Source organism: Anguilla anguilla, chromosome 7 (assembly GCF_013347855.1).
Source record: "Anguilla anguilla isolate fAngAng1 chromosome 7, fAngAng1.pri, whole genome shotgun sequence".
Classification (NCBI taxonomy): Eukaryota; Metazoa; Chordata; class Actinopteri; order Anguilliformes; family Anguillidae; genus Anguilla; species Anguilla anguilla.
This window is the reverse complement of record NC_049207.1, coordinates 35,293,122-35,318,266: the sequence shown is the minus strand read 5'-3', so window position 1 is coordinate 35,318,266 and position 25,145 is coordinate 35,293,122. Positions and strand designations below refer to the sequence as shown.

Below are 25,145 nucleotides of genomic sequence, written 5' to 3'. Positions count from 1 at the left end.
GACCAGGAAATGAGCTTCAAAAACGAAGTCTGGTTTCTCCGCTTGGCTTTCACACAGAAATGCTCTCTTTCATTTTGTAACATTTTTTTGTTTTTTCAGTAATTAGGTATGCAAATGAGCCAGTAGTGAACTGACAGTGAATAGCAATGCATACCTGAGACATACTAAAACACCTGCAACAATTTCTGGAAACATGATTTCACACAGAAATGACTGTATAATCTTAAAGATATGTTTATACATTAAATATATACCCTCTTTTATTCAGTAATCATTTTTAGCTTTTGTAGTAATCAGGTATGCAAATGAGCCGGTAGTTAACTGACAGTGCATGGCGATGCATGCCCGGGATACACTAAAACACAATCAGCTTTTGCTGAGAATGTGACTTTCACAGAAATTACTGTATAATCTTACAAATATGAATATATTATATCCAGTTATATCCAACCGTTTTAGTTACAAGTAGGAAAACGACACAATTACACTTAAGAAATCATTGTATTTACCCAACCTCTATTTTGAAAAACTCTAACCGGAAGTACCCAAGCCAGCTTCACGGAGTTAGGCCACTGAACTCTATGATATACACTTTATGAGCTAGGCAGGCACGCCAGCTGCAGACCTATGTATATTTCGATGTGCCTACTCGACCACACGCTCGTTGTCGTTGTAACTGAGGAGGTCCTCGACACAGACATATATACATATGTATATGTCTATGGTCCTCGATGCAGCCTGCGGGAAGGGGCGGTACCTTAAGGCGGTACTTGTCGTACCTTGGTTGCCCCTCGCGACCCTGAATACAGAAGCAGGCCATGAGTAAACAATCAGGCAGCCTGGGTGTGGTATCGATATATTTATTTAACTTGAATGAGAGTGGCTCTGTAACCCGTGCTTAGTTACCGCTAACTAACTAACATTACGGTTATACTAGACATACTGGCTGAGGTGTACTTAGGTTTACTAACATTAAGTTAGTTAATGTGGAAAGTGGCTAACATAACGACGCTAAATAGCTTGATAGCTACAGCCACATGCAGGATAGGTAGATAGTCTAGCATCTAGCGTTAATGTAGGGTATGTTAGCTAGCTAGTCTCCAATATATTGACAGCGTTAGCTTATCCCAGGTAACATTCGTTTAATGATCAAAATATGTAATTTTTCGTTTCATATGTAAATTTTCGTTCTCGTTACTTGTCTGCTAGTCATGATGGGTCTTACGTTTGCTACCGACGTAGCTAGAGTTACAATTGCCTGACCTCACTTATCTGACGTTAATTTTATTTACCAAGATATGTCAAGGTAGATAATAATAATGATACCTGATTGACGTGTGCTACTCATGTTATCTGCGCTTATGAACTAGTTAGCTAAAGTGAACGACACCAGTGGGGGGGAGCTTCATTGTCCGCCCGTGACTGCAGTGCTAATTAGGGTACATCATGGCTAACGTTACTGCTCCGCACATGCCGCAGGATTACAGCTCAGCTTTAGGCTAATAATATTACAGCAACCTTGTTAAATAGTTAACCTGTCTAAAAATACTGGTGCTCGCGCGGGTGCAGCTACACTTCCCGAAGACAATGGCGGCACACAAGTAATTGATAATGTATAAATGTAAAGCACTAGGAACCAGCACTAGCTAAAAACGTTAGCCGTTCTGTAAAAAGACTATTTGGCTAGGATAGCTGAACATTGTGGTTTCTCTGGTTTTGGAGATAGCTACTGGTGATTCGTGTCCGAGATGGCAGACGAAGGATGCGTAACAAAGCTATGTTCACTTTTGGTTGTGCACTGAACCTACCTCTTTGGAGTGTCTCCAAACATTCTGCCGAGGGGATATTGGATTTATTCTGCACTTCACACGTTATGAACATCTAACCTTTACCACGTAATGATCGGACAGGTATGTAAGTTAACGTAATTGTTACGAATAAAACGGAACTGGGGATAGAAACTTATGGGTTTGGGTAAGCCTATGGTTTCAATGATGGTATTTCAGAGGTGTGTATACACTGGTTTTTATAGTACCAGTGTAAACAAATAGCATCTTGGTAGACGCTTCTGGTCACTTTTTTATTTCCTCTCTTTGCAAGCGCTCCGGAAAAGCCCTGGACAAAATCAAATCGATTTATTAAAGGCTGAAGTAACGTTAATACATACAGCGATCTATTGATTTTATGTATAGCTGGGGTGCACAACAAGGGCTAATCCGTTTCTGCTTTCAGTTATGATTGGCTCAATCATATCTTGATCTGACATTTGTATAAGCAGCAGCTACAGTCACAGACTGCAAGTGTATCTAAAGACTGGGTTTAAGTACAGGAGTGAAACAGCGTAGTTTACTGAGCTGTCAGAAAGCTACAACTAAGGTACAGTTAAGGCCAAAAGTTTACATACACCTAGGCTAAAGACATTCAAACTCATTTTTTCACAACTCTACACATTTCATGTTACCATACATTTCCTGTGTTAGGTCAATTAGGGTATCTACTTTATTTCCATAAGAGGTACTATCAAAATAATAGCTAAGAGACAGATTTATTTCAGCTTTTATGTACTATATCACATTTTCAGTGGGTCAAAAGTTTACATACACTTTGTTAGTATTTGGTGGCATTGCCTTTTGATAGCTTAACTTGAATCAGACGCTTGAGGTAGCCTCCCACAAGCTTCTCACAATGCTAGAATTTTTGCCCATTTCTCCTGACAGAACTGCTGTAACTCAGACAGGTTTGTGGGCCTCCTTGCTCGGACACTCTTTTTCAGTTCAGTCCACAAATTTTCTATGGGATTCAAGTCAGGGCTTTGTGATGGCCACTCCAATACTTTCACTTTGTTGTCTTTAAGTCATTGTGTTAAAACTTTTCGAGGTATGCTTAGGATCATTGTCCTGCTGAAAGACCTAGTTGCAACCAATTTTTAACTTTCTAGCTGATGTCTTACGGTGTTACTTCAGCATTTCTAAATAATCCTCCTTCCTCATGATGCCATATATTTTCTTAAGTGCACCAGTCCCTTTTCCAGCAAAACACCCCCGCGACATGAAGCTGCCACCCCCAAGCTTCACTGTTGGGATGGTGTTCTTCGGATTAAAAGCGTCACTCTTTTTCCTCCATACATAGCGCTGCTCATTATGGCCAAACAGTTCAATTTCTGTTTCATCTTACCAGAGAACACTCCTCCAAAAGGCTAGGTCTTTGTCCTGACGATAACCGACAAACTTCATTCTGGCTTTTTACTAGAGCCCGACCGATGCCAGATTTTTGGGTCCGATGCCGATCCCGATTTTGGAGAGTCCTAGCCCACCGATTACCGATGTTTTGACCGATATTTTGTCAAAAAGTGCAACATTTTCAAATCAGTTTGAAAAACTTATATTTTATTAAAGTTTCTATATTTAAGAACATTTAACTTATAAGCAAACAAATAAAAATAAAAATAAACACACAAATAACTTTTTAGATAAAAAAAGTAAAAGATGATATTAAATTAAATATATATATTAACACCATCTTTAAGTGTGTGCAATCAAAATAACTCCACACCTTGCTTTTACTCCTTTCTTTTCCAGCCATCTATAAAAAATTAATTTAAAAAAATCAGTTTTCCAGTTTCAAACATATATTTTTATGAATATTATTATTATTATTGTTATTAATTTGTTATTATTTCTTAGTATCTATTCTCAGTACATTAATTATATTTTCTTATTTTATTCCTACTACATGATCTCAAAGAGTAAGACTTTATCTAGAGAGCTTCCCTGTCCATAAGAATTCGGTGGTGAAAATAACTACAATGCGCTCTGACGCGTGACTAAATGACACACTCGCTCGTAATAACGCATTAGCTATTGACACAGCCTCATTATTTCTTATTATATATTCTCAGTAAGTTAAATGAATTATATTTTCTTATTTTATTTCTACTACATGATCTCAAAGAGTAAGACATTATCTAGCGGAGCTAAAGAGTGAATCAAGTGTAACGTTAGATGAAATTAAATTGACTGGATGAAATAGGCTACGTGAAAAAAACTACAATGCGCTTTCGTGCAGGTTACCCGCGCTAACTGTTGGTTGATTCACTTCTCCAACAGCAATCCTTCTCTCATGTTATCACGACAAAGTTAGATAACATGGCTTATAATTATCCATGTTAGAAGTGTTTTATCTGCGTTTTTACTGTCTGGTTAGCTTGCTACGATGACGCGTGACTAGATGACACACTCGCTTGCAATAACGCGTTGGCTATTGACACAGCATCATATAGTAGCTAATATCATTATCTTAGATAGAAAAACAAATGTGTGATGCATTCAATCACCATTTTATTTTGGCTGGTTATTTATTTGAGAATACAGCGATGTCCTCTGGAAATGTAGATCCTACGTTGCTTATGTGCTCACTGCCACTTCATAAAGGCTTGCTAGCCAGCTAGCTTGCTAAAGTGAACCAAATATGTTAGCTAGCTCGCTCGCTTGATAATGAGGATTGATAAACATAGTGGTCGTATAAACGCATTTAATTAAAAAACTCACTAAATATACATACCTTTATTGCTGCAATCGAATCTGTGCAGACAAGTCTTGCAGTGGAGAATATTGGATGAGGCACGAGTGACAATCCCGATCCCGATGTCCTCAAAAAAGTCAAATAATGGCCGATATATTGGCCAAACCGATATATCGGTCGGGCTCGACTATTTACGCTGGTCTTCTTCCTTGTGCGACAGCCTTTCAGGCCATGGTGATGTAGGATTCTTTTAATGGTGGACGTAGATACTTTGGTACCTGATGCCTCCAACTCCTTCCTTTGATGTTGTCTTGGGGTTCAGTTGAACCTTTCGGACCAAAGTTCTTTCAGCCCTTCATGCCTCCTGAATTATGCAGTGTCTGTGTGGTTCCAATTTTTATATTTGCATGCAATTGTTTGTACAGATGCTGGTGGTACCTTCAGTTGTTTGAAAGTTGCTCCTAAGGAGGAACCGGACTTGTGGAGGTCCAAAATTGTTTTCTGAGGTCTTGGCTGATTTGTTTGGATTTTCCCATGGTATCAAGGGCAAAAAGCAGTGGCTCTAAAGGTAGGCCCTTAAATACAGCCACAGGTCCTAATTATACCAATTGGCCAGTCAGAAGCTTCTAAGAAGTCATAATGTCAATTTCTAGAATCTTCCAGTCTGTTTAAAGAGACAGTCAACTTGGTTTATGTAAACTCTTGACCCTCTGGTATTCTGATATAGTGAATTAAAGCTGAAATTAATCTGTCTCTAATTGATTGTTTTAAAATTACCTCTGATGTGAACTAAGTAGATGCCCTAATTGACTTGCCAAAAGAAATGTATGATAACATGAAATATACAGAGTTGGAAAAACTGAGTTTGAATATCTTTAGCCTAGGTGTATGTAAACTTTTGGCCTCAACTGTAAATGGTTGGAACAAAAACCAGTACGCAGACTCTCTCTCCAGGACTAAAGTTGTGAACCCCTGATACTGTGATGACGGGTGTGCCATCGCGCCAAGTTTTTGCTTGGCGGGGTGGCATGCACCATACCTACAGCACCGAGAGTTTGGCACTTTTCAGGGTTTCCTACAGAAATAATCACAATAATCTCAGACTCCCAGAACTTATAAACATTCTGACCTCATGCAAATATACAGACTTCAGATTGGAATGGCAGGTATACCATTCCGCCAAGTTACGGCTTTGTGGGGTGGCATGCCCCATACCTATACAGCACGAGAATTTGGCACTTTTCAGGGTTTCCTACAGTAACAATCTCAACACTCTCAGCCCTTAAAAGCATTAATCTCTGTACCTTCCGACCTCATGTAAACAGACAGGAGTCACAAGCAACCTCACGCAACCTTTATTGCATGTCCATGCAATAAAGCCCCGAACTTGAGTTATTTTGCCTGCAAATTACATCATCATAGATGCTCCAGTCCCACAATCAGTAATACTCCCCATTGGACATTTAGCTCCATCTGCCTATAACAACATCTCATCAAAACAATAAGATTGAAGATGCCAATTGCAGGAGACATGCATACACAGGCAAAGGGACTGTGTTTAAACTTTGTGGTTAGTTTTGTGTGGAAGCTAGCTTGCTTGCTAACTAATAATTGCCTGAACATTAAAAAGGTTGCTTTTACTTCATGTATGATCTTTGTGGGAAGCTCATTTATATTTCATTTAAATGCATTCTCTCTCATTTCACATGCAAACCCACATAATATTGTTTCATGACTACCAAGCTACATGACTACATTGTAGGCCATAAGACCTCAGACAGAATTTGTTTCCAAAACATGGTCTAGACAGGTACATAGCCACATTTGTTTCATTCATTCATACAGTTGGCTGGCTACTTAGCTACACAGCTTCATTAAACCAGCTACATGGCTAGCAAGCTTGCTAACTTCAGCTCAGTTCAGTTAAAATGAAAAAGGATGCTAATGTTACTGAAGTGTAGCTAGCTAGCCAGCGCATAATGACAAAAAATGGAAGAATGAATGTTTTAAACAGCCAATGAAAACTTACATTTCAGAAAGGATATGTTCATACTTGGTTGTCATGTTAATTTAGCAAAATGTAGTTCTTGCATATTTGCAACTTAAAATAAATATCAATTGTAAAATAGATACTGAAGATAGATGAATAGATAGATAGAATACTTCATCATCTCCATGGGGAATTTTTCTAGCAGCCTATAACATTCACATTTACAAACAGACATTTTTAATAATAAACATACAATCATTTACACTAGAGACAGGGTGAGGGAATGAATAAATACATACAGATAACAATGACAAATATTTAGGCCTATTTAATAAATATTTAAACATACCAACCTATCCAGACATATGATTGCCACATTAATGTACTGTATAAATGCAATAGTATAATCTATTTTACAATGTAAAATAAATGTTTTTTTTTTCATTTGTGAACACAATTTTCTTAACATAAAAATAATAATAATTCATTTTATACGCACTGTGCTTGAAATTAATAAATGCATTTGAAATTGAATATAAGCAGGCGTAATTGATTTTGTAAATTTATTTATATTTGTAACACAATACAATTGCACAGGTTTTAAAGACAGGCCAAAGGGTCAAAGCTGGTAAATTGACTGGCAAACCATTTGAGGACAACTAGTCACATGTTCAATATATCTGGGTGGTCTGAAGGTAGTTGGTGAAAGTGAATTAAAGACAATTTTGTCATTCTTTCCCCCGCAAGTTGGAATTTCACTGGCACAAACGAAGTTTTTTGATTTGTTGTTGCTTTGAGGTGTTCCTTATTATGCAATAATTTGTATTGTAGTGTCCATGTACATTTAGTATTGTTGATACAGGCAGCTATGCCACTCCTTTCATTGAGCTGAGTGGTCTGACTGTATGCATCATAGGAAATAGTTCCAACCAGAAATAAGATTACCTTCAATGTAATTTTTTGAAAATATTATAATAATAATAATAAGATAAAATACATAAACAAAACCTCTGGAGGCATGCCTTCAGAGTACAAGTTGTTCTGGAGTTATATAAAATGTGCTTGATTTACCTATGACTGCACCTGTCAATGTCAACCATTGTAAAGCTGTTGTCAGAATCTTACAGTATGTAAATATGCCAGTATGTAAAAATATCTTTTGTCATTCTCAATATGCCACTGTAAATGCAATTTGGAAACATTGTCTAGTAATCAAAATCTTGTCTTGAAATAGTCTATCCTGGATTTTGTGATTAGTTGACACGAATGAGGGGCTTGCAGTGAGCTGGCGCTAGACTTAGGCCTGGTTCTGACCATGGCCCAGATGACTGAGAGCTCCAATGGGTCCCTGCCCCCACGCAACGCACTTGGGAGCAAGAAGGATGCCTCCTTCCTGGACATCGAAGGACGGTCTGACTGCCTGGAAGGTAAGCTTAAATTACTAAATGTAATGAACCTTAAACACTGTGGTTTGACACTCGGCCACAAATTTTGAGATCTGTCATTCTGAAAACCACACATCCAGTCCAAGGTGAGACATAGTTCCAAAGGTGCAAATATTGGAAAGTAGGGAAAAAACAGCAGTCTCCATCAGTTAAAAAAAGATTTATTTACACCATATCAATAAACATCATAGGAAGTAGGGGTGCTGATGCTGCTGCATCACCCCGTACTGGTTGGTAGTGTGCTGTAATAATGAGTGTTGTATATATAACATGCTTTGTCAGTCACTGATTCTTAACATTTTAGTTATACTAAAGATTACATATGTATGGACAATTTTATAGTAGATGGTCTTGAAATGACTTTAAATTGTGTGTGTTTTAAGAAATTTTTGATGCTGAAAAGCGACTACAAGATTTAATCAACATGAGATGAATCTGCACCCTGATTTAATACGGCGTTTGCTGCGTTCAATGAAACCCAATCGGTGCTCTGCTATCAGACTGTTCAAATGGACAAGTTAGCTGAACTAGTCTTGCTGTCTATCAGACTTCTCAAAGAAGTGGACAAGTTAGTTGAACTTGTCTCCCTGTCATTCGTCACTTCATTGGAGAATTCTTTTGTCTCACCTCAGTTGGCTAAAAGATCCACACAGACACACACATTCACACCGTGTCATTTTTTCCCCCAAAACCATTGTAGTGCAAACCATGCCCTGTAGTTGCAATGAACATTCAGAATCAATTCCATTGGTCAACACGACGAGAGCACTACCGCACCCCATCTATATTTATTTATTTATGTACATAAATAAATTAGTGAATGAAAAAAAAAACGAAAAAACAAATACAGTTAATACCTGGTCAGCTATAAGCATGATAGCTGGTTCTAATATTCATTTCGCTTTAACAAAAAGGGGTGTATGAGGGGGGTGAAGAACAAAATAACATAAATGAAAAACATGCATATATATACAGTATATACACACTACCGGTTAAAAGTTTTAGAACACCCCCATTTTTCCAGTTTTATTGAAATTCAAGAAGTTCAAGTCCAGTGAATGACCTGAAATGGTACAAAGGTAAGTGGTAAACTGCCAGAGGATTAAAAAAAAAAGTTTAGGTTACCAAAAACTGAAAAATAATGTAAATTTCAGAGTTATAAAAAAGGCCTTTTTCAGTGAACAAGTAATTGCTTAACAACTTACAGCTTTCCTGTAGCAATGGAAGTAAATTAAGCCATGAAAGTTGATTCAAACAATTCTTACAGGTGTCCCAACTTTTTTAAATTACTTACAAACTCTGTCTCTGTCAAGATAATGACCCAGAACATACCTCCAGGCTATGTCAGAACTATCTTAGAAGAAAAGAACAAGACGGTAGGCTTCAAATCATGGAATGACCAGCACAGTCTCCAGACTTTAAACAAGGATAATGAGAAGGGAAGGGTTTCAGGTCATGCTGTACATTTGTTAGTGTTACAGACCTCTAATGCTCACTGTAATTGCAAGACTATTTCTTTGTAACTGGTGAAATGCTCTCAATTATCCTCTAAATAAAGAATTACAAAAAAAAAAATTAATAGCCAGCACAGTCTCTGGACTTAAACCCCATCGAGCTGGTTTGGGTTGAACTGGACATAAGGGTGAAAGCAAAGCAACCTACAAGTGCAACACATTTGTGGAAACTTCTGCAACAGTGTTGGGAAGATTCTTCTGAACAATATTTGATTTCCATTGTAGAACATATGCCAAAACTGTGTTCAGCTGTTATATCTGCAAAAGGTGGCTACTTTGATGAGTCAAAAAATTTGAATAAATTGTGTTAATTTTTAAAAAATCTCCAATTGTTTATTTGTTCTATGCTTTAATTTCTGAGTCCATTGAGACAACTGCGTAAATTTCAATAAAAACAGGAAAAATGTGTTCTAAAACTTTTGACCGGTAGTGTATATATATATATAAATAAGAATTAAAATTATTTGCCTGATACTATATTTTTGACACACAAAACCTCCCTATTATAACCTTAGTGTACTAAATCATTGTTCGTCTTTACATTTAAATAAGGTCTTTTATTTACATGTAAGTAATAAAAATAAGACAAGTGGCCTACCATACCACTGACAATACAAAAATAGGGGCATTTTACGGCTTTTCCCTTTCCCCCCTAAATTTCCCACGTTGTGCAATGTTGGAATTTCATGGCTGCTGAGACGTCTTCAAGTATAACTGACAGTCAAATTAAATCGCGGCAGAGATCCAAGGAATTCTAGCCAGCCAGCACGCGTTAAACTACAGATAGTGCAGTAAATTGAAAATACCAAACTCTAAGCACAATCAAGAATGGAGCGTACATTTCATGGTAGTTTACTCAAACGTCAAATAGCAAATCAGCATGCGTTAAACTGTACATTGTGCTGTAAATTGAAAAGACCAAATTATGTGCTGCTACACGAGCAAAATTTAACCTCTCATTGTGTTAACCAATGCAACTACGGGGCCTGGTTCGCGCTAAATCTTGTTGACCGATGTTGCAACTGTGGAGTGTGGTTTGCGCTAAAGTGGTTTGGGGATAAAAGGTGTATTCACACCTCCAATGGCCACCCCCCAGTTCCTGCTCTGTCTTGTCTCCAGGTAATGCTGGCCGAGTGCTTTGAAGCTTCCTATGGCTGAGTACGGCCAAATGGTGAATTACATGTCTGACAGTATGGGTGTGGTAATCGTAGAGCATACATAGGAACTGGAGAGGGTTGGAGGGGCCAGGCACTGAAGCCAAGGAAGTAACGGGAAACAACCTCTCCTGCGCATGTTGAGGGCAAAAGAGCTTGCTTCCCGTTGAGTTCAGTGTATAAACCAAGGTCAAAGAAAGCCTCAGTGGTAAATTTTTTTGTGATCATAAATTTCAATGGTGGTTTTGGTCCAGAAGTCTTGGGAAAATATTTATTAAAATGTACATTTTATTACATTTTACATATTTTCCCAATCTGCTTTTCATATGAAACCTAACAATCGTTAATTGAGTTTCAAAATACCATTGGGGAAGTTTTATTTTGCCTGATATTCTGTCTGATATTGTCTGATATTGCCCATTCACTTTAATGGGAGCTCCAATGTTTTGCCCTCAACATGCGCAAGTACAGGCTTACTTCCAGGGCTTCACAAGTTTAGGTTAGCTGAAAACATGCTCTCCTATATAGTATAGTTAAATGCATGGCGCTACGGTGGTTGTCACTTAAGGAAACAGATGTGATTGGTGTATTATTGTGTAACTGGCTGTCGATTTAATGTGTAGCCATGTGTATACAAAGAAAATGATTGTGGTGGCATAAAGTGTCTAAATTGATAATCTTCTGTTTGGTTTTAGACTTTATTTGTAAGCAGTAGTAAAATACAGCCAACTGTGAGCACGTGTTAAAACCTTTGTTTCTTTATGATGAGCTAGCTATTTGGTTACACCAGGGAGGTGTATCACAAAGCAGGATTACTGTATTACTCATTACTTATTAGTATTACTCATGGAATTAAGTAAAAATAAGTTTTCTGGGTTTTACTCAGCACAGTTATCCAGCTAACTCCAGTTGTCCTGCTTTGCGATACAGGCCTCATTACGTGACAGATTTGTGAATCACTGAGCCAGTGGAATGGCTTAAAATGCCAAAGTCCTGTGTTTTAGTGTTGTGCATTCGTATGTAAAGAAAAGATGCCGTGTTTTTGTTTCGTACAGTATCGTGATCACTCTCTGGACCCAGCCTGTTTTTATTCTGCATGCAAGGTGCATAGGTATGTGCATGGACTTTTGTTTATTTTGTATTGTGAAGGAGTATTTTGAATTGAATCTGTGCAGACAAATCTCATTTGAGATAAGTCCACCCAACGTCTGGGGATGTGCTTTGCAAATAAACCAGTTGTAATTGTGAGTCACTTAAAATGTTGAATTACATGTCAATTACAACTTTCAAGCTGTGTTATTGTGTGTTACGTCCACAACACAGCAAATCAATACAATGAGAGACATAGCTAGTGCAATTTTACTTGAACATAAAAATGAACGCAGTCAAGTTGAAAACATATATCAATAATGAAAACATTATCATAAACATTTGAGATTACTTATGATCTACATAAAGTACGCTTTTATAATGCGTTAAAATTCAAGTAAAAATCAAGGCACACTATTTTCCCAGCTGAGGAAAAATGCGTTAAAATCGCACCGGAGTGCTATGTCCGTCAAATAACAGCTATGACCCGTATGCAATGAGTTTTCAACAGAGGAGGTGCAATTAAAATGCAATATTTATTTTTTGTTTAACGCAAGTTGAAAGCAACTCAGCTGTGAAGACAGGCTGAATTTTTTTCTTTCACATTTGAATCTTAATTTATATATATATATTTGTAATTCAAATAGCATTCAAATATAAAACCTTTGTGTTCGACAGCCGAAGTCTGGTGCCAAGATAAGGAATTCGCTGATTTGAGCAAATCCTTATGTATAGCCATGGACAGAAAGAGCTGTTTGCTGGTCCATAAGGAGTCAGTGATTTGCAGGCTATGCTAGCTCCACACACAGTGGAATTGATGAACCTGCACTCCAAACACTACCCCTTCTTTCCTTTGTGTCTCTGCAGCCAGGATGGAGGTGTGGCCAGTGCATGATTTGGCTGAATTGCATGCGTCTGAGGAAGACCAGGTCAGTGTCCCTACCACGACCCCATACATATCACTCGTCACATGTAAATGAAAAAAAAATTATAGATGTGTATTACAGTATACAGCTTTAATCTAACTTACATTTAGGTTTTCAGAACATTGGACACCCTGTAGAATAAATACCATTACTGTGTCTTCAGGAATAACTTTAGGCGCTTACACAATACAAATTCAAATGATACTGAATGGATGACATTAAAAAACACAACCCAAAAATGAGTTTTGGTTGATTTTTATTGCTGTTTATCCAAACTCTGAGTGACTGATTCTAGGATAAAGACAACATTATTTAAGGAATGCCTGAAGTACTTTTGCCTGTGCATTTCTGCTTCTAACACAGAAATTTGCATGGAACTGCTGTTCTAATGTTTCTCTTTGTAATATATTTTATTTCAGAAAAGAATAAGTCCTTCGCTTGACGCGTTGTCTCAGGACCGATCTGATGGTAAGGGTTCCTTCCCTCTGGCATCTTTTTTAAATGGGATTTGTACAGGATGTATGTCACTTTATTCCTCTTTTCCCTTACCTTTCTTCTCTCTCTTTCCTCCCTTTCTCTTTTTCCTTCCATCCCTTGCCCCCTTTCTCTCTGTCTCTCTCTCTCCCTCTTCCTCCCTCCCTCCCTCCTTGCCTGCCTCTCCCTGCCTCTCTCTTGCTGTGTTCAAAATCACATGCTATCTGTACTTATTATACTAACTGTGACACGTAAAATGAGAATTTAGTGTGTTCACATTGCATAGTATGTTCATTTTGTGTGTGCAAAAGTTCCCGGATGTGTACTACGGCAATGTTAGACACTTTGTATTACCTGACCTTATCATACTTATTGACAAATAAAATAAGTATATAGTGTGTTCCCACTGCATTGTATATTCAGTTTGAGTACACAAAAAGCACACAGACATATGCAAAAATCTCATGAGTATGCAATTGAGCTTACTCAACGGTCAGCAGAAGCCCCATAATACATCGTAACTGCATGTCCATCACCTGTGCAACCAATCATATGGTATGATTGCAAGGAATGATTTCTGATGAAACAACTACAACAGCAGCACCATCTAGCTTTTAAAAGGATAGTTTAGATTTTTTTATTTCTAGCCCGATTTCCGACTCACCCATGATGTTACTGATCGATAGTTCAGCCTTCACTGTACCTTCACGATACACTGTATCATGTACCTTCATCATACTGGACCGTAGCTCCTGCTTGTGAGCTGCAAGTTATAATGGAAGTGAGGGGGGAAACCTTCATGCAACCCCAAAACTACTTAAATATGTTCCATAGTTCACCTTCAGCGAACAGTATCTCGCATAAATTTCAAAATATTGGAAGTCAAATTACCGCTAACTTTATTCATGTAGAAGATGTAGTGGGCAGCACTAGTGATACTTGGCCAAATAATAAAACGCACGTGAGGCTCTGGAAGCATCTGGTCTTCTGCTAAGTTAGGTGCCACAAAGCCGTGGATTTGCTCTAGATTTGCTCCAGATTTGGTCTGAGGTCAGACTGATAGGCTACCCTGCAGTGGGGTTGCTCCGTGAATGTTATTGGGAGACAACAGGTCGTTCCCTGTTAGGGGTGGGAATTGGGCATAGCTTAGAAACTAGCAAGCTACCACTGAAAATTCTAGCTAATTAAAAACAGTCTAGCTAATGATGTTGTTGGCTAACTTCGGAGCTAATGTACATAGCTCACGACCACATATTAACCTGTTAACCTGGTTTAAAACCTTTTCATGTCTAGCAGGGTTTACAAGCTATAGGGTACAACCTCGCCTATGTATGTGATTAGGTTATTTGTGACAGAGTGCTATATTGTATGCTGGGATCACAGGTATAAAAACCCTGTTTTATATTGTAGAGATCCTCCTGAGGCTGCCTAGCTGCTCCCTGGCCTTTTTTTTGGGTCGGTCGCTTCATCTATGGCTGGAATGCTATAAACATATTCCTGCTTTTGATCCACTCCTACTATAGTAGGCTATTACACATGTGTATGTCTATTATGCCCCATACCCATGTAACGTAGGCTACTCGTTCTACTCCTTCAGAACTAAATATTAACTGGAAAGTTAAAAGTAGCTTTTCATGGATTGGAAATATTTGGCTTTTTCACTCTGTGAGAGGCTGTTATGTTTGGGGGAATGCTCTTTTTTGGGTGTATGAGAGAAACACATGTTCATGTTTCTTAGGTGGTGTTATGTCTTGTGCAACGTTGTGGAATTGTATTGTTAGATTTGTTTACACTACACAACCACATTTCTCCCTTGTCTTTACTCTACTATTGTACCTGCAAACAAAAAAGTCAAACTGCACTTTTGTGACAAATCTAAAGAATGGGTATGTTGGAATTTGCATGTGAAACTCTTTTAATTAATAAAAAACATAAACGAAGACAGTAGTGACCAAAAGTCAAATATTTTGACATATACTGAGAGCAATTACATTAGATGGAAAATTATTCAGTGGGTCATATTATAGCGTTGCTACCGGCGCTAGATAGTCCCCGAAAGGCTATAGAGTAAATGTATTGAACTGTTTTGCTCGGCCACAGTATCAATATTTTCACTCATTGTGGCTAAGGATAAAAAATACATTAATTAATAATTTCACAAATTTTTAGGGAATTCTTGTACATCTAATGAGGTGGTTTCTAGTTGCATTTAATGTTTTAAATAGGCTACTGATGACCACAGGTCCATGGCATGATTAGTAAGTAACCAAAACATGTACATACTAGCTGTTATACTAGATGTCTTAGTATGGTGTACATAGTACATACTAACATAGTAGTATGTAGTAAGTTAGTATGCGGTTTTGAACACAGCCCCTCTCCCTCTGCTCTCCAGTTCCCTGCATGCCAAGTTCATTCTCCTGGTCCCTGCAGAAGGCGGAGGCTTTGTTGCGGACTAGGCTGAACCCAGGGCTGCGCTGGCTGCTCAAACAGAAGTCCTTTGATGGTGGTTCTGACCCAGACAAAGAGGACACCTTCATGGTATGCCAGAACCTGACGTCCCGCTCCTCACGCCGCTTGCAGCAGCTAGAGCAGTGTGTGCTCGGACTGAGCCAGCAGTGGCAGGTGCAGCGTGCATCCATCGGAATGCAGTATGGATGCATCAGGATCCCATCCCCAGACAACTGTGAGTTTCACCACCACCCGGCTGCAGTTACCTTCGGCCAGCACTACTCCCTGCTGCAGGACCTGCTGGAAGACCGTGCCCGGCTCCTCTTCCTCCACGAGTTTGCCCATCGGTACCAAGCCGCCACCACATTCGTCGCAAACCTGGCCGGCCTGCTGGAACGGGAGCGGGCGTCGCCAGGTGCCAGGGGGCGAGGCCCATGTCCTGTGTGGTGCTATGGCGTCGGAGCTCTGTGCGAGGAACTGCGGGTCCACTTGGGTCACTGGGGTCGCCTCCGTGCCAAGGCCCAGGCAGAGCGCTGGCTGAGGTCCGCCTCCTTCTGGAGCTCTAGGACTCCGGCTGAGGCGCAACAAAGCTTGACGCTGCTGGGGCTGCAGGCGCTGGCTCTGACAGAAGAGTACCTCCAGGCAGCCCTGGCTGCCCTGGCATGGGCTGGCCCAGATGGGGTGTCTACAGAAGCCCTGGAGGACACACTGGCTGGGTTGGAGGCCTTCAACCACATTTTGGCTGAACAGGGCGTCCAGCGTGGGGCCATGGCCCAGAGGGCGATAGCCTGCCCTGCTCTGCTCACGGCAGCCGCACTGCTTCGCATCCTGGCAGAGCACAGGGGGTGGGCGGCCGCCGAGGCTCTCCACCAATGGGCCGCTGCATGGAGCAGGCCCCTCCCTGTGCTCTGCGCCTCTCCTCTGAGGTGGAAGTGGGAACAGTTTGATTGGCCTTGCCTGCTGGATCCTCTTATTTCACCAACAAAGACCACAGTTCTCCCCATGTGCCCTTGTCCACTGACTGTTTTCGTCAAACAGGATGCCGAGTTTGCAGCGAGAATTATCCAGGCCCTGCTGTCAACCACCAACCTGCTGGTGCCCCACATACCCACCCAGCCCATTGCGGACCGTCCCCAAATGGTGGATGGCTTCCCTGCACACCCCACATCGGGTAGCGGGGCTCAAGACGAGCAGGCGACCAAGAGGTGCAAGTTTGTTCAGTGGAGAGACACGGGCAAGTCTGATGCTTGTGCAGCTGTGGTGGTCCAGTACAGACGTGCTCTGTGGAAGGAGTTTGGCAGAGCCCTTCTTGCCCTTCTTTACTACCCCCCTCCTGACTGCATTCTGGGAAGTCTAAACCAGTGTACGGATCAAGCAGTTTTTCTGCTGGTCACAGAGCTGCACAGTGCCTGCAGAAAAGGTAGGAATGACCCTATCCTCCATTCTCGGGGTGGGGATATATAATGCATACCTGATTTATTTTATCCACAGCATGGTTCTTACCCATGCTGGTATTAAGCAATACACAATCCTATAATTGCTTATGTGTTATGTGTCAACGTCTGATTACAGTAGCATATAAGTATTAAATGTGATAAAATAAGCAGAAGGTTTTTCCACATCATTGTTCTAGAAATATCCGTTTGGAATATTTTCACATGCTCATTACCTAGACCATTACATCTCACCTGATGATGTTTATAAGTTCCTTGTATTACTAAGAGAAGGTTTTGGTGTTAAAGGTGTTAAGGCATTTTAGACCTTCCAAGGTATCTGGACTCAAGTAAATGTAATACTAAAAATAATATTAAATTTGAGAAGTTTTACTGATTCTTTGTGTGTGTGTGTCTGTCCTAGTTTCACTTCCTGAGGAATGTGAAGGTTTGCTAAACAATCTCTGCACCCAGATTGCCTGCAAAACAGCACTGAGTCACTGGGATGAAGGTAAGCATGATCTCAACATGCAGAGGGACTTTGGCCTCTAGAGTGCACCAGAGGACACTCACCCACATGGAGGCTCCAGAGTATTTCCTCTGCAGAGCAATTCTGTTCTTCTACGTACTCATCAATTCTCACCATTGAACGAGGTGGTTTCCTCAAAAGATTTACATTACGTTATTGCCATTTAGCAGACGCTCTTATTAAGCTTTCTCACTTTTACATAGTAAATCCATTTATACAGCTAGATGGATTTACTGAAGCAATTCAGGTATAGCATCTTGCTCAAGGGTACAACAGCAGTGTCCTACCTGGGAATCTAAGCTGCAACCTTTAGGTTACCAACCCGGATCTGAAATAGTATATTAATACATTTATAATAAATACATTTAAAAGGAACAATATATAAAAATTGAGGTGATTTCTTTTTAATTCTGACAAGCCTGCAGTTCAAGCTGCTGGAACCCTATTTGTTTTGTTAGGATTATTATTATTATTATTATTATTATTATTATTATTATTATTGGTCCAAGCGGAACCGTATTGTTTTTGTTAGAAGTCCTTTTATTATTATTAGGGGACCAATCAGCTAAGCTGCTGGAACCCTATTGTTGTTGTTCTGTTTTCTATTATTTGGGGTCCAAGCAGCGAAGGCTCGTGACCACAATAAGCCAACAAATCTCTAAGGAAATCTATAAGGATAGCCTAAGTTGATTGCTCAAACTATGGCCACCATCAGCGAATCAAATATCATCAAAAATCAGCAGTCTTTATACTCACTTAGCTATCATTGAATGGTAATGGTAAATGGACTGCATTTATATAGCGCTTTTATCCAAAGCGCTTTACAATTGATGCCTCTCATCCACCAGAGCAGTTAGGGGTTAGATGTCTTGCTCAGGGACACTTCGACACGCCCAGTGCGGGGATCGAACCAGCAACCCTCCGACTGCCAGACAACCGCTCTTACCTCCTGAGCTATGTCGCCCCACATTGATCATCATGAAACTTTGCAGGATTGTCTAGCAGCAATCTATAAGAAAATTCCTTCTGTCCAAATGGTGGTGCTATAGAGCAAGGTGAAAATGTGTAATTTGAACAGCTCATAACTATGAAACCGAGACACGTGACTAGTACTTATAGATGCCCCTCCTCAAGATGAACAAAAAAGCTTCTTGGACCAAACACATATACCATATTGGATTTCCGTCATTTTTAATTTAATGAAAAACCTTAAAAATGTATCTCCACCTGAACTGTTTGAGCAATTTGGACAAAACATAATGTACAGCTTCTACTCATGAAGATCTGAATTCACAGCATAAGAAATGTTTCTACCTAAAAAAATGAGGCCGCACTAAGCCAATGAATTTTGTCGCTCTGGCTGATAAAAGGAGCTCTAACTTCTGAAGGAACTGCCTAATCAATACAATACTTGAGAAATTGTGTTTATTGGCCATTAGGCTTAAGCCCACAAAATTTAGTGTAATTCCATCCATAGTGTGCACTATAGCGAACAAATGGTCATAAACATTTAACTTATTGGCGTGAACACCTAGCGCCCATGACGCCGGAGTCCTGAGATTGCTCAACTCAGACATTCTGTGCTCCTTCAACCAAATAATGAGTTGAAAACACAAACTCTGTGTTCTAGCTTTATTGGTAGACGATTCAGGACAACTATGCCAAATAACGGAGTTTCGTAGTGCCACCATTGTCACGCTGGTCATCCATTTACCAAGCACCCCCTCTTCTGTAACTACACCCCCATGCATGACACACTGGACAATAGTGTCTATCTGGGCATACACATAAACATTCTTTTACCACTAAAAATGTGTATTCCGTCGTAGTAACAAGATAAAGCCAACAATAGCCGAAGGTATGCCAGTACAGCTGTGAAAAACGCTGCTTACTGAACATTGAAATAAACAAGAGGAATTTTAAAAAAGAGGAATTTTAAAATGTCATTCTACTGTCAATATCTGCGACTAAATATGGAGTAAATATACAACATTCGTTTCGAAGTTGGCACTTCGTTTTACGCGTAGAGATGTCCCTTTCAGGACTGAGTGATCGTATATTGTCTTGGACAATCCGTTTGTGAAATATATGCTCATTTGTGACGCCTGGGTACCTTCCAAAATGTTGTTTATGGTGTTGTTACCCTTTGTTGTACAATCTGGGTTGATTGACAATTAATCTAACCAATAGGTGACAGAATAAGCTTTCTAACGATGTATAATATGTATAATATTAATTTTAATATAATAATCATTTATAGCCCTGCGTAACCGAAAGTTGTGAATAATTATCTCCACATTACGCGTTCATTCTGTGGCAGCAGTAAAATACACTGCATTCGGCAAAACTTTATAGAAGCATTTCGTCATTTCATGGAAAATATTGTTCTTGAGAACTTCTGAGCATGACTAAGGCATATGTTTGCTGGTATACTCAGCTGATACTGTTTTCTGGACAGAAGGGGAGAACGACATCATTGATTTTCTGGTTTCTGTCTCTATACACTGAACACAGATAAGATTTCTTCATCGATATGTAAGTATTACTGCTCAAAATATTTCAGTTATATATGTTATTCTTGAAACTGAGTGACGTTAAATAGGTTAGTGGTATTTTATAATGAGCATACTTCACACTAACGTAAACATTTGTTGGTAGTTCAGTAGGATTTGTGTTTCATGCATCGAATGTGATGTAAGCTTGAACATTGCTAAAATGTGTTGAACGGTAGAATATTGTATTAATGTCGTCCCAACCCCATACAAGAAAACATTACATACTGTAGAGTACTGAAAAACATACGAGAGTTAATGATTACACATGTAGGTATTGTACCACATTGTGTGATATTGTTTTTGCATTATTTTTTAATCTGATGTCAATGTTTCAATTTAAACCTTCATGAGGGCCACTTTTATATCCATTATAATGGCCAAAAAGCATTTTATTTATTTTTGGAGAGATTTTGGACATGTTTCTGGACCCCTAGATATTTTAGAGCACTGTACTGATGGAAAGCTTGTAATTCCCACTTGAAAATGATCCAAAAGTGAGTTTCTTGAGTCAAAATAATTGATTTGTAGTGAAATACATTACAGTGCCTTCGGAAAGTATTCAGACCCCTTCACTTTTTTCACATTTTGTTACGTTATAGCCTTATTCTAAAATTGTTTAAATTCATTTTTATTCTCATCAATCTACACACAAGGAGTTGTTTGGATTTTCCCATGGTATCAAGGGCAAAAAGGCAGTGGCTCTAAAGGTGGGCCCTTAAATACAGCCACAGGTGCCAATTAACTCCCAATTAACTCCTGATTATGACAATTGACCAAACAGAAGCTTCTAAGAAGTCATTACATCAGTTTCTGGAATCTTCCAGACTGTTTAAAGAGACAGTCAACTTGGTGTATGTAAACTTTAGACCCACTGAAATTATGATATAGTGAATTAAAGCTGAAATAATTCTGTCTTCTTTTAAAATTACCTCTGATGTGAACAAAGTAGATGCCCTAATTGACTTGGCAAAATAAATGTATGGTAATATGAAATGTGTTGTGAAAAACTGAGTTTGAATATATTTAGCCTATGTTTATGTAAACTTTTGGCCTCAACTGTACATGTGCATAAATTATTTATGTTTATTAGCTGCGACCGCAGCTCTATAGCTCTGTCTTTCGGTCGGTTGGTCGGTTGGTCCACAAAAAGTGTCCCACCCCGTAGCAGCCACAGTTTTTTGCCCCAGGAGGCTGAAATTTGGCATGGACGTTGGTCATGACCAAGGTAGAGCTGAGTAATTTTCAAGGCCGATTGACCAAGAGGGGGCGTGGGGATGGGCGTGGCCTATCACAAAAAGGCGCATAATCCCGAATGGATTCACAGATTTGCACAAGATTTTGTGGAAAGGTTGGTCATGAGCCAAAGAAGAGGTCACGTGTTTGTGTGAGGGTGTGTGCGTGGATGCATGCACACATGGATGCATGCACGTGTGCGGCCGCAGCTGTTGCGGATTCGCGCTTGTTCGCTAATGCAATTACATGTGTCTCAATCAATTGTGAAAGGAAGTCCAATTACACAGTTATGTAAATATGGGATTTCATAATGGAATACACCATTTTAAATATTACATTTAGAAAGTTTTCATTTAGGTTTCCTTGCATTTCTTAATAAAATCTTTTGTAATCATAATTGAGAGTCTTTATTAACTTAATATGACATTGGCATAGTCATAGTTTATGTTTTTTTTTTACCTCCCATTTCACCTAGATTAACCATGAGGTGGAATTGCCCAGAACCACCAAACTTGGTAGGCTTGTTTGGATGACTTAACTTTTTGATCCTTCAAATTATGAGATAGATTGAATACCTGGTGGTGATATAGTGCAAATTGACCAATTTGAATGAAATTTTCACACCTCACTTTTATTCAGGTATTACTTTTCTAGCACTTACGACTAAATATGACCAAATGAAAAGCCAATGGCTTTTCACAAAAAATTCCAGAATCATTTGACATAAAGTTGAAACATGGCATAGTATGTACATAAAGTTTTAGCCCAATTCAACCAATCAGAAATTCATTATAAATCATGGTTTTTTTCAGAGATTTCGAACTTACTACAATGACAAAAGCTCTCATTGGGAACTTAGGAATGTGCTAATTGGGTCAGTGCCCTCTTGAATTGGCTGTCATTTTGTATTACATTTACTCATCTATTACTTTTCTTAGTTATTCCTTAACCACTACGCTGATTCTTATGAAACTTGGATATACGTACATTGCTAGAGGGTGGCACCCAATAACTCAATTCCAAATTTGGTGGAAATTAGCCACTTGGTACCGCTGTAATAGTCAGTTGAATTTGTCATTATTATCTGATTATAACTGCTGCACTGTTTGACCTAGAGGCGTGGAAAGAATATCAGTAGATTCCTCCTCACAAAGAACAAATTTGCCTCTAGGAACGTATGACCACCATATTGTATTTTCCGCCATGAGGAATTTTATGAATAAATTAAAATGTTTCTCCTCCTTTCAAAATTAGCATAGGAAAGACTTTTCTGTTTGGTATGACACAAACAAGATATCATATCCATAATTGATAACATACCTTTACTTCACTACTGCCCAACAGTGGGTGTTTTGAATGGCTTTGTTAGTATGCATATTTTTTTGTCTCTCTCGTGTTATGTGTGTATGTGTATGTTTGTGTGTATGTGTGTGCACCAATATTGATGAGCTTGTGTACACCTGTGTGTGTTACAGTTCTATGTGTGTCTCTGGGGACGGGAATGAAGGATAAATGTCTTCCTGATTCTGTGGGGGGAGACTCTGCAGTCAGGACCCCCACCGCAGAGCTTCTCCTGCAGCTCCTTCCCCCACTCCACACCACCCTGAACTGCCTGGAGCACTCAGGTAACCTCCTCGTCTTAGCTCTACATCCTCTCCCCCCTTTTCCATATCTCTGTAACATCACCCAATTCCTCTCTCTTTACTTTTCTTTCTTCTGCTTCTCTCCCTCATTTTCATCTCTAATGTCCTCTCTCTATCCTACTTCTCTGTTCTAAAATAGTCTCAATTGTTTTGCTCCTCTTCTTAATCTCTGCAAACAAATATATTTCTAAGTTGATCCTTCTAAAGAATTTTTGTAGGAATCCAAAAGAAGCCTAAACTCAAGCCATTGGCAGAGAATTCAGCCTTTTTAGCCCCCATTTTTTCCTCATTTCTAAATTATTGTTCTATCTGATGCTACATTTTTCCTTTCTGGTGAAATTAAAACAAACTTGATTTTATACTACCTGCAAAATGTTTACTATCTCATAATCTAAATATAAAACCTTAAAGCATGTTCAGGTGACTGTTCTGGACCAAAAGCTATTTTCTGCATTTAAGAAAATATGATTACTTCATACTGTACAATGTATGTAATTATACATAATGTATGCCAGTTTGCTTGCTCTTGAAAGTATTTTCAGTGAGATTATTGAATCCAGAAAGATGAAATGAAATGGCAAGACACACCATGTATTTTTTTCTTTTGACAGATTCCTGTCTGCTCTATTGTGGGCAAACCCCCTTCCATACATTCCATACATTCCACATAGCTTACCTGCAGTGTTAGATTTTTATGCCTCTGCGACGGCACAGCCGTGGCCGAAGGCATTATGTTTTCGGGTTGTCCGTCTGTCCGTCCGTCCGTCTCGATTATTGTGAACGCGATATCTCAGGAACGCCTTGAGGGAATTTCTTCAAATTTGGCCCAAACATCCACTTGGACTCAAGGATGAACTGATTAGATTTTGGTGGTCAAAGGTCAAAGGTCAAGGTCACTGTGATCTCACAAAGCAAGTTTTTGCCTTGAGGGAATACAAAACACGTTTTTGCCTTGAGGAAATTTCTTCACATTTGGCACACAGGTCCACTTGGACTCAAGGATGAACTGATTAGATTTTGGTGGTCAAGGTCAAGGTCACTGTGACCTCACGTCCGTCCCATTCTCTCGTGAATGCGATATCTCAGGAACGCCTTGAGGGAATTTCTTCAAATTTGGCACAAACGTCCGCTTGGACTCAAGGATGAACTGATTAGATTTTGGTGGTCAAAGGTCAAGGTCACTGTTACCTCACAAAACACATTTTTGGCCATAACTCAATGCTAATTATGACAAAGTTTCATACAAATGTCTAATAGGATAAAATAACGAAGTGATAACGGTCAAACAGAGCACTCACTACTGGTTGGCGGAGGCATACAACTGCGAGGCAGTATTTCTAGTTACATAGATTATCTGAAGGAGTTGTTTTCTGTTCCATGGTGTTTGTTGCAGGATGAGCCCAGGTGATGGGGGTAATTAAAGCACTGAGGACAGGCGTGTTGCTCCACGCAAATCAACAGGCCTGTCATGTTTACGGTTTTCCTTCGAGGATTTCCCGTTAGCGCTCAGAGGTTATGTGTTACTCAAGAAATGCAGCAGCCCACATAATCCTGGCCAACTCTGTCCTTAGTGTTTACTCTACCAGATTATTCAGTCATCTGTGTGATCATGTGAACCTATGGTTCACCTCCCATTACCTGTAAGTTAGATCCTTTTCAGTAAATCCCCAGGAAGGAATACAAGACATTATGCTGAGTTCAGCTTTCAGGAAGTAGTTTTATTTGAACTTCAGAGATACAAGATGCACAGGATGAATATCTGTAACTGAGTGCAATGTCAAAATACACCAATTTTACAAATTTCAGTGCTTCAATTATTGGAATCCCTATTTACATCACGGTAGAGCCTTATTTTCTGGATGGGTAGAGTGTTGTCCAATGTTATCTTTCACTGTAGACTGTTACCTTCACTGTAGACTGTTAATACTGGGGGTCTTCAAGGCCTGGCTTGATACAGTGTTAGATCCTATCTAGCTTTTAGGTAAACTAAGCATTAAGTACAGTTTAGTGGTAGGAATAGACGATCAGTGTTGGGCTGAATGGCCTGTTCTCATCGTACGTTATGTTATGTTATCTAATGTTATCTCTCACGGTTTCTCTCAGTTAAAATTTTTAAGCATGAAGGTGATGTATTTCTGTTATAGTTCATGACAACTGACTGTCATGGCAAGAGACAACCGACAATTTA

The 25,145-nt window shown here is 39.3% G+C and overlaps 1 protein-coding gene across 4 annotated transcripts in view; it reads left to right on the top strand.

Annotated features, from left to right (window-relative positions):
* The first annotated feature begins 582 nt into the window (after positions 1 to 582).
* Positions 583 to 25,145, top strand: part of ccdc142 (coiled-coil domain containing 142) — a 47,631-nt gene continuing 23,068 nt past the window's right edge. Inside the window, exons 1-7 of one of the 4 annotated variants that reach the window (XM_035425707.1) lie at positions 583 to 843; positions 7,769 to 7,938; positions 12,581 to 12,642; positions 13,059 to 13,107; positions 15,509 to 16,984; positions 17,422 to 17,508; positions 22,790 to 22,939. In XM_035425707.1, the coding sequence (XP_035281598.1) occupies positions 7,827 to 7,938; positions 12,581 to 12,642; positions 13,059 to 13,107; positions 15,509 to 16,984; positions 17,422 to 17,508; positions 22,790 to 22,939 (1,936 nt within the window). In that variant the 5' untranslated portion in view covers positions 583 to 843; positions 7,769 to 7,826. Of the gene's footprint in view, positions 1,911 to 7,745; positions 7,939 to 11,679; positions 11,736 to 12,580; positions 12,643 to 13,058; positions 13,108 to 15,508; positions 16,985 to 17,421; positions 17,509 to 22,789; positions 22,940 to 25,145 lie in introns of those variants that run through there. The other 3 variants (XM_035425706.1, XM_035425705.1, XM_035425708.1) reach the window with 3 other exon arrangements.